The following is a 15,654-nucleotide window of genomic DNA, read 5'->3' as shown; positions in this document are numbered from 1 at the left end:
ACTGGATAGATGCTGAAACCTGAAAACCCCAAGCATAATGCACTTGATGGAGAATTGGGTGGAGGCCAGGCAGTAAATGGAATCTGGGAGAGCAAACACAGACCTGGGGAAAAAGTGTAAGAGAATATGGCTGCCCATTCCACATGGGTATGAATGGGTTCTGACCTTCTTTTTTTGGGGGGTGGGGGGTACCAGGGATTGAACTCAGGGGCACGCTACCACTGAGCCACATCCCCAGCCCTATTTAGTATTTTATTTAGAGGCAGGTCTCAGTGAGTTGCTTTAGTACTTCACTGTTGTTGAGGCTGGCTTTGAACTTGCAATCCTCCTGCCTTCACCTCCTGAGCTGCTAGTGACCTTCTTTTGTAATCAGTATAGAAGAATGCATTTACCCAATCAATATGCTGAACCTAAAGCCTTAGTAATCTGTTCTATCAACTACACTTTCCAGACATGGTAGTTGCAAATGGGACTACTAGATAGTTAAGGCTATGATAATCTATGGCTGTTCTTCAGGATCCATCTAGTGTCTTCAAGGGCTGGACAAATGAATTAAACTGAGATGTAAGAGGGACCATCATCCTTGCATCCTTGAAGTTTTAATGGTTAAGCTAATCTCTATCTTGCAGGGTACAAGAATGATTTTATTATCTTGAGGAAGGCAGTTTCAGGTGTCCATTTGGCCTTCCCTGTCCTCATAACTCTTACCTCACAGGCCAAGGAACTAATGTAGGAGTTACTCATACTGCAAATTATATCAGTTACAGCCACACAATTAGGGACTGGGGGGATGTCCAATGGGTGGGTTCAAGGACCTAGTGGCCTACTGTGAGCCACAGGACTCAGACCCCTTGGAAGTGAAGGTTTGGGTTGTGTACTAGGTACACCACAGACACCTGCCAAAGTGATAGCTCTGAGAATGAATAATGGAGAAGGAAGAGAATGAACTCTCACGTAGTTCAGAGATCATTAGCACTGAGAGGATCTTGTCCCACTAACCTCCATCTTCCAAACTTTCCCTGGGGAAGAAGCAATCATGGAAACCAGAGGGAAGATGCTCCCCAATCCATATAGAGAAGTAGAGATGAGAAGGCTGGAGGATGGGGGCCATGGGAATGTACTAGACGGTCTCCTATTGCAGAAGTACAAGTGATGATGGCTTCAGCTACTGCTTCCTGAACCTACTACTCTGTTCACTCCATGGCCTTGCCCCGCAAGATGGCTCTCAGCAAGTGACTAGTAGGCAGGAGAATGGAGGTGGGCCCATTCCTGTGGACACCAGAGTCCACTGATGGTTGATTTGAAGAGTTCTATGTCCAAGCCAAAGCTTTTTAGAGCCATACTATCACCTGCAATTGTCTCACTAACCTTGTTTCATTTTTCTAGGGGTCAAGTCTGTACTATCCTCTGATTACTTGCCCAGCTCTTCTGACTTGCTCCCACTCTCCCCGCTCATAGGCCTTCTCCTAGTAAATCTCCTGCATGTCTAATCCCACTGTGGACTGCTGATGCTTTCAATGGAAACATGATCTGTGAGGATGGGAAGCGGGAGAAAAGCAATAGATTCCTGGGTTAAGGTGATTCTAACCACTGAGATGAGATCCAAAGTAAGATAATTTGGACTATTAGATTCAGGAAAGACCCAGGAAGTGAACCACTGGTACTATGGAAGGCAGGGGAAGGCAAAGAGTAGAACACTGAGGGGTTTATATTTTCAATTCCAGGTAAGGAGCAGGTAGATCTCCCAGATCCTCATCTCCATCCTAAAAGTTAAGCATTTATTTCTTCCACACTACTGCTGGCCTATTACATGAAGGCCATGAAACTGAAGCCTGACTCAAGGGCTGAAGGCATTATACTAGTAAATACACTGGAATTAAGTACAGGGAAGTGTGTGGGAAAAGGATCCAGCCTGGGGACTGTGCTCTTCAGAGGAAGCCTCTTCTGCCACATAAGAATCCTAGCTCCACCCCACACAGTCCTAAAATACCAGCAGCAAAACTTATATGCCTCCATAAGAGACTGGAGGCTTTTCTAGAGAAACTAAATGGCCCCCAGAGAAAAGTCTATAGACAATGATACCTATTGCTCTAAAGAAACCTGTCAGCCAATAAAACTGCTCATATATTTAGCACTTCCAGTCAACCTTCTAATGTCTTAAATGTGATTAGACCACAAAGAGTGGCTATTAGATGAAAACCTTCCATATTACAGGTAGGGACCAACCACAACGAAAAAGAAAGGGAAGAGATAAACAATGCACAGAGTAATAAAAAATATATAAAAAAATTTACCCTCAGAGATGTGGTAGTACTCCTTGCAACAAGAACAAAATGCTAGAAAAAAGGAACTTTAAAATTCTAACTAAATTATGCTTTGGAGGAAGAGAGAATAAAGAACAGAGTGAAGAGGTTTTTTTTTTTTTTAATTTCTCATAAACCTGACTTTTTTATTTAAAAAATAAATGAAAAATAACTTTTATTATTATTTTTCCCTGGTGCTTGGGATTGAACCCAGGGCCTTGTGCAGGAGAGGCAAGCACTCTACCAACTGAGCTATATTCCCAGCTCTGAAGAAGGCGTTTTGAAAGTTAATAATACAAACATCTTGGAATTCTATGAAAGGAATTCTGAAAAAAAGAATACTGCATTCACCAATCTGAAGGCAGCTGATTTATAACCAAGAATTCTACATCCAACCAAACTATTAAGGATGTAAAGGATAGAGTATAGAATTCCAGACATTTGAGACCTCTGACTGCTGTACTGCCCTCTGACTGCTTTCCAAGCTCTTCTGACTCACTTCCACTTTTTCTCCTCACAGGCTTTCCATCCATGTACCATTTTTTAGGAAGCTATTGGAAGATATATCCCATCCACAATTAGAGAGTAATCAGAGAGAGTGATAAGGAGGGTCAGGAAGCAGCAAATCCACACTGGGAGGGAGGTGAAAGAACTCCCCAGGAAAATGTTGGGGGAAATTCAGGGTAGTCTTCTGTATCAGATATGATGGCAGCCAAAACAAATAGGGGTGGAACTGAGGTTCCAAGAGAGGCTTGTTGACAAGGTGAAACTGATGAAAGACCTGAGGTACTGAAACATCTGAGGTACTGAGAGACTTAGATGGCCGGGAAGAAAACAGGGTTCTGCAATAAGAACATACTACTCCCCCTTAAAACAAACAAACACCTCAAGCAAATAAAAGATCAGTGCTGTGAAGTCCATGTTCAAAATATTGACAGGAAAATAAATATAACTGAAAATACATTTCCAAGGGGAGGAACACAGGAACCCAGTTATTAAAGGGCGAAGATGGTACAGAGGTGGGTCATGAAATCGTTCTCTCAGGTCTTCATAGGTTTCTAAACACTCTGGAAGGCAATCCATATACACTTTGGGTCCTTTCTGACCTGCCTGCTGGTTGGTAAGAATGGACCCTGGGCTGTAAGACAGGATATTTCATAAAGGCAAGTATGTGCTGTAATTCTCACTGGGTGATATTCTTTTCCCACTTACCACTGGGCCAAAGAGGGGAGGAGCAACTAAGGCAAATTGTTTCCCCTTCCAAAATTACTAGGGCCTAAGAATCTAAGAAATTATTCTAAAGCATGAATTTAACAGAAAATAAATGTATTTATGAGATATTAAGAGTTACTTATATTATTTAAAGGCCTGTGAAAATTTTAGGAGTATAAACAGAATGGTTCATTAGGAATCTTTATTTTTTAATCCAGGAGTCTAGTGTTTCAGTTTTTAAAGTAAATTTGCCATAATCACTTATATTATTTTAATTGACCACTTGGTGGCAGCAAAGACTACACTTTAAACAACAGCACTCTGGTGGGCAAACCAGATGCTTATCAGAGTGCTAGCCTCTAGGAGAATGATGTGCCAGGTCTCTGCCCTCTCTGGGTGGGTGCCACTGTGGGAAGCTTCTGTTCAGTGGCATGATAGACCGAACCTTCCCTGAAATCTAAAAGGTACACTCACATTCCTGGTGGGACTGCAAATTGGTGCAACTACTCTGGAAAGCAGTGTGGAGATTCCTCAGAAAATTTGGAATGGAACTACCATTTGACCCACCCCTTAGCATATATCCAAAGGACTTAAAATCAGCCTTCTGCAGTGATACAGACACATTAATGTTTATAGCAACTCAATTCATAATAGTTAAGCTATGGAACCAACCTAGGTGCCCTTTAACAGATGAATGGATAAAGAAAATGTGGTATATATACACAAAGGAATATCACTCAGCCTTAATGAAGAATAAAATTATGGCATTTGCAAGTAAATTGATGGAACTGGAGACTATCACACTAAGTGAAATAAGACAATCCCCAAAAACCAAAGGCCAAATGTTCTCTCTGATATGCAGATGCTGATTACAGAACAAGCAGCAGAGGCAGGGAGTGGAGGTTCACTGGACTGAACAGGGTGAATGGGGGAAAGGGGAAGATGGAAATGGGAAAGACAGTAGAATGAATCAGATGTAACTTTCCTGTGTTCATGTATGAACACATGACCAGTGTAACTCCACATCATGTACAAGCACAAGAATGGGTAGTTATATCCCATGTATGTATGATATGTCAAAATACATTCTACTATCATGTATAACTAAAAAGAACAAATAAAAAATTTAAAAAATGATTTAGGGGATGCTAAGACTATCTAATTCCAATAAAAATGTATTATCTCTGCTGCTAATTTCACTCAACATTTTAGGTACTTAAAAAAATTCTATCATGATGTTCTACTTATATAGCAGTACAAGTCAAAATGATAAAAATGTATACAACCAACTTGGAGAATTACATTTATCTCTCTGGTTTTTAAGTATTATTTCCTGACAGTACAGGTAACTCCATCATACTATTTGGGCTCTAATTTTCCCTCTTCCCAAACCTAAATTCCTTGCTCAAAAAAAGGATATTTCAAATATGGCAAAAATGTTAACACTTGGAGAAATTTGGAATATGTTATTTGGGAATTCTCTTGTCATATTCTTGCAATTTTTCTCTAAGTTAAAATAAACAAAAAACAAAAAAAAAACAACAAAAAAGGATTCCTCTGAAGTACCAGACTGAGCTGCAGGAGCTATATCCCTACAGCTCCCTCATCCCTGTGCCAGAGTACCAAAAATGTTTTCTGATCTGAACAATGTTTTGAAATATAACAAAATATACTATAGTATATCTGAATTTTTAACACTGTTGAATTTCTTTAAAAAATTAAGTTTTTTTTTTAATTTAGAGGATTGTGACAACCAAATGATGGTTATTTTAAAAATAAAATTATTATGTTATCACTACTTACTCTGTGAATTATACCAGCTGAATGTAGATGTTTAATACCACAAAGCATCTGGTAAAGAAGGTAGGACATTCTTTCATGATCCAACTCCATATGAATAACCTGACATAAGTTAGCATCCATTAGTTCCATAACCAAATACCTGGGATAAAAACAAACAAACAAAAAACGTCAGCTATGGGGCTGGGGATGTGGTTCAAGCGGTAGCATGCTTGCCTGGCATGCGTGCGGCCCGGGTTTGGTCCTTAGTACCACATACAAACAAAGACGCTGTGTCTGCCGAAAAATTAATACCCAAAATTCTCTCTCTCTCTTTAAAAACAAAACAAAACAAAACAAAACAAAAAACATCAGCTATATACATGAAAATTATATAACATTTCTTTGTTTATTAAACCAGAATTTTTATGAAATAGCAATAACTTATCTAATCATCTCATTGTCTAATGTAAAAAGATAACTTATTTTCTCTAAATATATATAAGGTATCTTAAAAAGAATCAAATGTATAATAGAACTTTGTAAAAAGTTTCCAAAGGACATAAAAAAACTAACTTACTCAATGTCTTGATTTCAAGTTAAAAACAAAACAATTTTTATATCACAGCAAATAGAATCTCACACAAATTCTTCTACTTTTTTCTATTTGATTATTCTTACCAAGATATAGACCATGCTGTTATAGGTTCATCAATCTTTAACAAATGAACTCTCCTGGTGGGGGATGCTAATAATAGAGAGGCTCTGTAAAGGGGGAGAGGATATATGGAGACTCTGCACCTTCTGCTCAATTTCGCTATGACTCTAAATTTACTTTTTTTAAAAAAGCATATTTTAAAAAAGCGATCACACAACAACAAAAATAAAACTTTAAATTCCACTTTCCCCACCACCTACTTCTCCACCTTTTGGCTCCCTCTTCAGGCTTAACTCCCCAAAGAGGTAGTTATACTTGCTAACTATAATTCTTCATCCATTTTTTTTCTTAATGACATTCTGATCAGACTTGTGCCTCTATCATTCTGCTGAAACTGTCCTCAAGACCTTCATGTTGCTAAATCCAGTGGCCTGGTCCTGGCTGATTGTCCTGACCTTTCATACCCTGACCACAGCTTCCTATTGGAGTGTCCAGAAATCAGTTTTGGCCCTTTTCTCTAACTACACACACTGTCCTGGTGAATTCCAGACTCACAGCTTTAAGTACCATTTACAGTTTCCCAAATTCCAAACTTTGACACATACTTCTCTCCTGAATCCCAGGCTCACTTATCTACCTGTATACTTCAAAGTTCCACTTGGATGTCCAATAAATGAATGTCCATGTCAAAAACTGAACACCTGGTTCCACCTGCTCCCCACCCTTAATCTGCTCTTCTCATAACTTTCCTCACCTCAGTTCAGAGCTCCTTCCTCATGAAGGTGCTCAAACATCCAGGTGTGGTTTTCAAATCCTCTCTCTCATATCACACATCCTACCTATCAGCAAATACTGCAACTTTACCTTCAAAACAGTTTTGGGTTCCAGTCTCCTCTCTTCACCCTATTACCCACCATAATCTATTACATGAGTAGCTGTAATAACTTCTCTTACTAACTGGGATCCTACCCCTTACAGAGGGTTCTCTATCCCTGAACAATTATTCTTTGAAAACAAAAGCCAGGGGAGCTCACTGCTCTACTCGAAATATTATAGGTTCAGAGTGAAGGGACCTTCTTACTGCAGTATCTAAGCATACCACTTTTCTGAAACCACTTTCCTCCCTGCCCCAACTCTAGCTACACTGGCCTTTTGGAGGACTTCACAACCATGGGGAGAGTTCTCACTGCTATTCCTTTACACTGTCTGTTTATTCTATCTCAATTGCACGTACTCCAAATATCTATAGGACCAAATCTCTCACTTCCTTCAAGGCTTTCTTCAAATGTCACCAACTCACTGAGGTATTTCCCTAATCACCCTGTGATAGTTCATTTTAGGTGTCAATTTGGCTACACTAAGGAAATCTGGTAAAGCATTATTCAGGGTGTGTTTAGGAACATGTTTCTGAAGGAGAATAGCATGTTGAGACTGAGTGTACTAAGTAGGGAAGACCTGTCATCAGTGTGGGCAAGCACCATCTAACTGGCTCAGGGCCCAAAGAGATCAAACACAGAAAGTGAGTTGGACTTTTCTCCAAGAGCTGAGAGACTTTTCTACTGCCTTGGATATCAGAACTCTAGGCTCCCTGTTTTTTTTTTTTTTTTAAATTCTGGGACTTGTACATTAGCAGCCTCCTTAGTACTCAGGCCTTTGGCCTCATTCTAAGTGTTACACCATTGGCTTCCTGATCTGCAGTCTTTTGACTGGGACTGAGCCATGCTAGCAGCATCCAGAATCTCCAGCTTGCAAATGGCCTGTCATGAGGCTTCTTGGCCACCATAATCATGTGAGCCATTTTTTCCTAATAAATTCCCTCTCACATATCTACATACATCTCCTATTGGTTCTGTCTCTCCAAAGAACCCTGACCAATATACCACCCTATTTAAAATTGCAGCCTGATTCCCAGTCCCCAGTATTTCTGATTCCCTGACCCAGCCTGACTTTTTGTCCAAAGCACTGAACGCATTCTGATGAACTACACATTTTCCTTATATATTATATTTATTGTCTGTCTTTCCTAGCTTTCCCAGCAAGGCTCTAGGAGGGAGTTTATCATATATAATTCATAAGTAATAAAAGGAATTTTTGCTTGTATTGATCATAAATGTATAGCAAATCCAAGAAAATGTATAACATATGGTGGGCAATCAAATTGAATTGACCAAATACATCAATAAATTTAGGATGAAGTTGGGCATTATGTCTCAAAATATAAATTAGTATTCTATTTCACTGTTAGTAAGATGGCTCTGTTTAGAGGTCTGGAAACACATGATATTTAATGACATATCATTTCAAATAACAGTTCTAAATACCCAAACCCTGCAATTCTGGATATCAGGGCCTGAAGAAAACATTTTATAGTTCAGTACAACTATAAGGGTAGCAGTATTAATGCACACTTTGTGCTCACAGAAATTCTTTCCATTATCCTTTGCCTGCTATAGAGATGACAACATTCTGGGCACAAATATCTGAATATTATGATCTATTTTTCTTAGTATTTGTCAACCTCAGACAAAAGTATCTATGATATCAACAAAACTACATGGTCACCTACATTTTCTAAACATAAAAAGCAGTTACTTTAAAATGTTCAGTGATTTTTATTGTATGTTACCAAATAAAAATGATACTTACACATCTTGAAATTCTTCTAAAGTTTTTTGTGGTGTAAACACATTTAACAAACTAATTATCTGAAAAGAAAAATTATATATCAGTATCTCAGATGACTCTACTTGATTATAAAAGTTGTACATTAAAATGTATTAGAATTAGAAAAAAATCAGAGAACTCAATATTTTATTATTATTATTATTATTATTATTATTATTAAGGTTTTTACCAAAATATTCTATTACATGGCATTTTTAAAAAGTTAAACATCAATTGAAGATAAGACAAACTTTTAATCAAATCACTTTTATATATCTCTAGTAACCTAAACTACTATTACAGAATTTAAACAAAGAATGTCATTTTGGCTCTGAAAGTAAAAGAGGTAAAATTATGGGTAGGAAAACACTAATTAAAGTAATATATTAACTCTGAAAACTTAAATACTACGTACAAAATTAAAAAGTTTTGAAATATGAAGGCTTAGCTTATAGTTTTTGGTGTGATAAAGATGAAATGCCTCATAGCAGTACATGTTTACTTAAAGAGGATTAAAGAGTTGACTGCACTGCAGACCTCTTCCTTGGCCTGCATAGTTGTAAACGATGTCTCATTGCTCTGCACACCAAACATACCTCCTCAGTCATTTCAAATGACCAAGGGAAAAATAAATTTTTCACTGTCTAGGATTGGATGACTAGTTAATTACAGAAAAAATAAAATTGTATCCATATATCCTTATATCAAAATCAACTCAAAATGGAACAAAGTTTTAAATCTAGAACCAGAAACTATAAAACATTAGAATATGAATAAACATTTATTTAATCTTGGTACAAAAAAATATTTTATAAGCATGGCAGCAAACTTTGTATATCTGATTAAATTAAAACAAAACAAAAAATGGATTTAAAAATCAGTATGGCAAAAGCATAATGATAAATGTGAAAAGAAGTTCATTGTTTGAATATACAAAAACCTAAAAATGCACAAGAAAGAGATGAAAATGAAAATGGACAAAGACCCTGAAAAGCAAGTTTTCAATTAAATAAAAACTGATTCATAAACATACAAAAAGAAATTCGACTTCACAAATAAGATAATATATGTCATCCGGGTACAGTGGCATATGCCTGTAATCTCAGCAACTCAGGAGGCTGAGGCAGGAGGATCGAGAGTTCAAAGCCAGTCTCAGCAGATTAGTGAGGCACTTAGCAACTCAGTGAGACCCTGTCTCTAAATAAAATACACAAATGGGCTAGGGATGTGGCTCATGGTTAACTACCCCTGGGTTCAATCTCTGGTACCAAAAAAAAAAAAATTAGCATTTGTTATCTATCAAACTGGCAAAAAAGAAAAACCACAAACAAAAAACCAACAATATGTAATGTTAGGGAATTCTGAAGCAGAAGACATTCTTAGATATTTTAATGAAAGTACAAAACTGACAGCCTCCCCTGATGTCAGTTTGTCAGCATATATTAAAACCAGAAGTATGAATATTCTTTGGTCAGCAATCTTGGCCAAGAAATTCACCTGGATAAAGGTGCAAAGATTCATGTATTAAGTGCTCATTGTAGCATTGCTTATAACCACAAAAAACTAGAAATAATATCCAATGATGTGTGATTTGTTAAATAAATCATTGTACATCTGTATTATGGAACCAATTTAAAAAATGACTTATATCTATGTTCATTAAAGTATATGGGATCTACTGACATTATAAACCAGGATGAAGAATAATATAATCTTGTTTATATAAATGTGCACACATATGTGAAAGAATGCTCATCAAAAAATGTTAATGCTAGCAATCTGTTGATGGAGGAACTCGGGAATTTTTGCTTTCTTATATATATATTGTTTGAATTAAAAAATAAATAAAACCATATATTATATAACAGAAATTTTTTTAAATAAAATAAAGCATCTATTTAAGAAATTAAGACCAACTTAAACCACTGATTCAAAAAAATGAATCCATCTTAGGTTTGTATTTAATGTCCCTACACCAGAAAGATCTAGCATAAATGTTAAAACAAACGGAACCATATAAAGTTTAGTGTAATCTTAACTATTCTTCCCTCTCTTTAAAACAAAAAGGCAGCGGGGTGGTCCTCATGAATTGATTTCTAAAATCTCTTAGATTTCCCATTTTATTATTTCACCACATGGCCAGGTTATCAAAAATCAAAAATGCTCAGAAATCATAGTAGGACATAGAGTACACTTGACCAAACCTCATTTTTCTAGAGATATAGTATTTCTTCTCAAAACTTAGTGTTTTGATTTCTGTGGAGATGACAAGTACAGCTATCCTGAACGTCACATCATCTAAAAACATGTATTTAAAACAGAGATCTCTGTATACAAAGTAAAAAGTACATCTTTCAAAAAATTTTTTTCCAAAAAATATTTAGTTGTTTTTAAATTTGTTAGGTCAATATATGCTACTGTTTTATAGTGACAGAGTAGTGTTTATAGAGAAATAAGTGTCACAGGATTAATTGGCATTCCTTAGTTGAGTGACCTAAATTCCTATGGATGATGAATCCTTTTTCTAACTTCAATCTTCCCAGTGATGATTAAGAATTTTATCAATAAAATATAATCATTTTAATAGGCTTTTTTTCTCATTTATCCTAGGTCTAAATTTAATGAATCTCCAAAAGATTATCATATCACTGACAACACCAAAGCATACGCACAGAGGAAACAAATACATAACTTACATTTTTATGATTGACACATTTTAGGAGGACAAGTTCACGGTAAGCTCTCTTTGCATGAGTTTGATTTTGAAAAGGACGACTTAGTTTCTTGACTGCAACATTTATCCCAAGAACTGTATCAAAAGCAGCACTATAATTAGGAAATATAATAAACAATCCATTAGGATGATTTTAGAAAAAATAACAATGGAAATATATGTATCCAATAAATTATCTTTTAAAATGAATAATGTGGGAAAATCTTTCTACTTGTTTCCAGTAAAGGGACTTGTACACCAGAAGAGAAAAGTGAATTGGCCAAGATGGCAGGATGGACTAACTCTTGCATGGAGTCATGGAAATTTCAGCTGCAATTAGGATGGGATACAGGGATCCTTTGCACATTAAACTTTCATCATGTTCGTTGAGATTATTATAGGTAATTTAATGCAGAGCATCTAAGACTGGTGAAGAAATGAAATCTTCAGGTCAAGAAATTGAAAATATTCACTATTATCAGTAAGTAAAATATATTAAGGAGCATCAAAGCAGAGGAAATGGTTAAGCTCATGAAGAGAATTTAATCAATCTAAATTCTGATGATATTTTTCACAGACAAAAGAAACTTAAAAAGAAATAGAAGCCAAAATCTCAGTTTGTGGTAAATCCCCAAGATACAAAATCTCTAATGTAATCAATTGCTATATATAAATTTTGCTAGAAATACTTCCTCCTATTATAGTAAGAATAAAATCCAGAGTCTCTGTTTTTAGCATTTCAAGTTCCATGATGAAATTTGGTGTTCATTTTCCTCCAGGAAATAGACAAGAAAATTGAGTAGCCTAATGGCATATTTTCAGGTTTCACCCTAGCACTAAATACCATTATTAGGGTTATTACCTTTTGATTAATCATTAGGGGTAAAAATAGCTTAAGAACATCAGAGAACCTAAGCATCATTTAAAATATTGCTCCTAATTATTTACTTATTTTATTGTTTTTATTTATTTATTTATTCTTTTCTCTTAATGATGCTTTTTGGCCAAACAACTCTAATTTAATTCAATCTATTTTTAAGTTGAAGGCTGTCACCATAGCATTTGGTTAAGAATTACTTGAAATGTCATTCTTAACTACTTTTTCTTTAATTTATTTCATAATACATGTATGTGTATACACATACATAAATCTACATATCCACTTGCCAATCACATGAATCATAAAATATTAAAGATTAATCTATTTATGTTCATTTATATCAAAATATTTATCAGATTCAACAATTTGAAAACAGACACATCTTGGTTTTAAAAGTTTTGTCCAAAATTTCAGTTAGACAGGAGTTATGAGTTAAATCTGCCTTCTCCTGTATAACATGGTGACTACAGTTAATAACATGGTATAGTCTTGAAAATTGCTGAGAATAGACTTAAAGCATTCTCACTACAAAAATTGAAGTATGTGAAGTAATACATATGTAAATTAGCTCAATTTAGCTATTCCATAATGTATGCACATTTCAAAACCACATGCTCTACACGATAAACATATACTTTTTGTCAGTTAAAAACATTTTGTCCAAAATGAGCCAAATGGGCCTATTTTAAGCATCTGAGTAGACACATGCTTCTTCATTCCTGGCTCTGACTCCAGAAGCAATGACTTCCAAGTATTTCTGGTTTGGGTTCTTGTGATCACTTTTTAGCTTCAGAAAAAAAATATTTTTAATCACTATTTATTCATTTACCAACTTTAGAAAGTAACTATTTGCTACCTATTAATAAAAACTAAGGATTTAGCCATGTACTTGAAATTCCTAACACCTCCCAGTTTTGATCTTATGTTAATTTTAGGGTTTTTTTTTTTTTTGGTTGCCTTTATATCTTTAAATAATATGCCTAAACTTCTTGTTCCATCAGTTTTCAAAGGTACTTCTGGACTTCCAAGTATGTGAAATGAGACAATTTTATTGCATCCCCTATCTCCTTTCTTTTACTCTCTACCATCCTCCTTTTTCTTCCAAAATTCAGTCATAAATGGTTAAGCTTACTAACATATTTATTTTATATTTAAGCTAAGTATTCTGTGTTTCCTCCTTAGGATGTATTTAAATGAAAACCAATACACTGAATGTGTACATGTAAATATTACTAGTTATAGAGCTGGGATCACATTTCATTTTCTAAATATCACATGACCTTTGCTGCCACTCACCATACATGCATCTTGGAGCTTCTTTTAAAGCCTACTACATAGCTATTAACCTGGGATTTCTGTTCACTGCCTCTTTTGTTTCTCATGTTACACGTTATGACACTGTCTTTCTTATTAGAGTCCATCCTCAAGGAATTTCCCCAGAAAAAGTACGTAGAAGAGAAAGAACCTTACTTTGCCCTCATCTTGCATTGATAATTTTCCTTCTAAGTTAAAAATCAATTTTCTCTCAGAACTTGAAGGCCATTGCTTCACTGATTTCCATCTTTGAGTATTGTTGGCAAGGAGGCAGTCTGATATTTATTCCTGAATTTTGTGTTTTGTTCTTTAGATCAATGATTTATCATAAAGAGCCATGTTCAATCAGCTGCTCAAAGTTCTCCTCACACAACCCTTCCAACTGTTATCCTTCCTGTCCACCAAAGACAAGAACTACTTCTGGCTTTTACGGTAATCACTTCTTTGCTTTCACTTGCTAAACACACCTCCTTAAGGCCCCATAGTTTATTTTTGTTTGGTTTTTGAAATCTATATATGATTTCTTTTGTTCAACATTGTATTTATGAGTTTCACCCATTATTCTGTATAGTTATAATTCATTCTGTCATTGTTATAATATTCATTTCATGACTATATCACCTAACATTGACAGATATTTTAGTTGCTTTTAGTCTTCAAGTAACTGTAATAAATATTGTCACAAACATTCTTTATTCAGGTCCAGGTTCCCTTCGCATGTATTTCTGATAAGTTAATAGCTAAGAGTGGGAATGAATATATTCTATTTTGGTATACATTTCCAAAGTTATTCTATTAATTTCTAGGTCTACCTGCACTAAACAAAAAGTTTACCTGTGGGAGCTGTATGTGAGCTGTTCTATATTCTCACCAATACTTGGTATTATCTACATTTTAATTTTTAACCATTGTGCTGACTGTACAGTGGTATTCATTATATAAATGAGAATACAACTTTAATTTGCATTGCCCTGATGAACAATGACATTAAGCATATTTTTTCTGTTTATCAGTTATTTGAATTTCCTCTTTTATGACAACATATTTTTTATTTGATTGTCTCTGATTATTTTATTGATTAGAGCTCTTTATATATTCGGAATAAGAGACTTTGGTCAGTCTATACTCATCCCTCAGTATCCATGGAAGATTGGACCTAGAACCCTCCACAGATACTCAAGTCCCTTACATAAAATGGTATGGTATTTGCATATATCCTATGCACATCCTTCCATATACTTTATCTCTATATTAATTATAATACCTAATATAATGTATATACTATATAAATAGTTGTTATACTGTTTTGTTTAGGGAAAAATAACAGGGTAAGAAGTCTGTACGTGTTCAGTACAGATGGAATATTTTTTCAGAATATTTTCAATCTGCAGAACCTAGGGATATGAAAGGTAGACTGTATCTTCTTTTTTTGGAGGGGCAGGTACCAGGGATTGAACTCAGAGGCACTTGACCACTGAGCCACATCCCCAGCCGTATTTTGTATTTTATTTTGAGACAGGGTCTCACTGAGTTGCTTAGAACCTTCCCATTGCTGAGCCTGGCTTTGAACTTGTGATCCTCCTGCTAAGCCTCCTGAGCTGCTGGGATTACAGGAATGAGCCACCATGCCTGCTCAGACTGTATCTTCTTATGCTTACGCTTGTTTTTCTAGTTTCTTAATTTTAATAAATTAAAATTTTTAATTTTAATAAATTAAAAATTTTAATTTTAATATAAATTTATGAATCTTTTATGATGAATGCTTTTTATGTCTTGTTTAAAGATGTCTTTTACCCCAAAGATCATGAAAAAAATCCTCCTATATTAAATTTAAATAGCTTTAATACTTTTTCTTTCACATTCAGAGCAATTCAACTGAGATTGAATTGTGTATATAATGTGAGGTTGGGGTCAAATTTCACTTTTTTCCATGTAAATATTAATATGCCCATTTACTGAAAAGACTATCCTTTCCCCAATGCTTGGTAAGACCACTACTATAATAAATCATAAGCCCACCTGTGTATTATTCTGTTTCTAGGTTCTTTATGGTATTCCACTGCTCTGTTGTCTCACCTTGTATCCACATCACACCATCAAATCACCACAGTTTCCTAGTTAGTCTTTGTAT

General features: G+C 35.4%; 1 protein-coding gene across 4 annotated transcripts in view; it reads right to left on the bottom strand.

Annotated features, from left to right (window-relative positions):
* Positions 1-15,654, bottom strand: part of Mapk9 (mitogen-activated protein kinase 9) — a 50,684-nt gene that overhangs the window by 18,343 nt on the left and 16,687 nt on the right. For all 4 annotated transcript variants that reach the window (XM_058583353.1, XM_046457066.2, XM_046457065.2 and 1 more), the window contains exons 3-5: positions 11,313-11,442; positions 8,599-8,657; positions 5,319-5,457 (exon numbers count right to left, since the gene is read on the bottom strand). In XM_058583353.1, coding sequence (XP_058439336.1) covers positions 5,319-5,457; positions 8,599-8,657; positions 11,313-11,442 — 328 coding nt within the window. The remainder of the gene's footprint in view (positions 1-5,318; positions 5,458-8,598; positions 8,658-11,312; positions 11,443-15,654) is intronic.

Source organism: Marmota monax, unplaced genomic scaffold (genome assembly GCF_021218885.2).
Source record: "Marmota monax isolate L192 unplaced genomic scaffold, Marmota_monax_Labrador192_F-V1.1 WCK01_AAM20220418_F8-fsc00263, whole genome shotgun sequence".
NCBI classification, from domain to species: Eukaryota; Metazoa; Chordata; class Mammalia; order Rodentia; family Sciuridae; genus Marmota; species Marmota monax.
The sequence above is the reverse complement of the archived record's forward strand: the minus strand, read 5'-3'. Positions and strand labels throughout refer to the sequence as shown.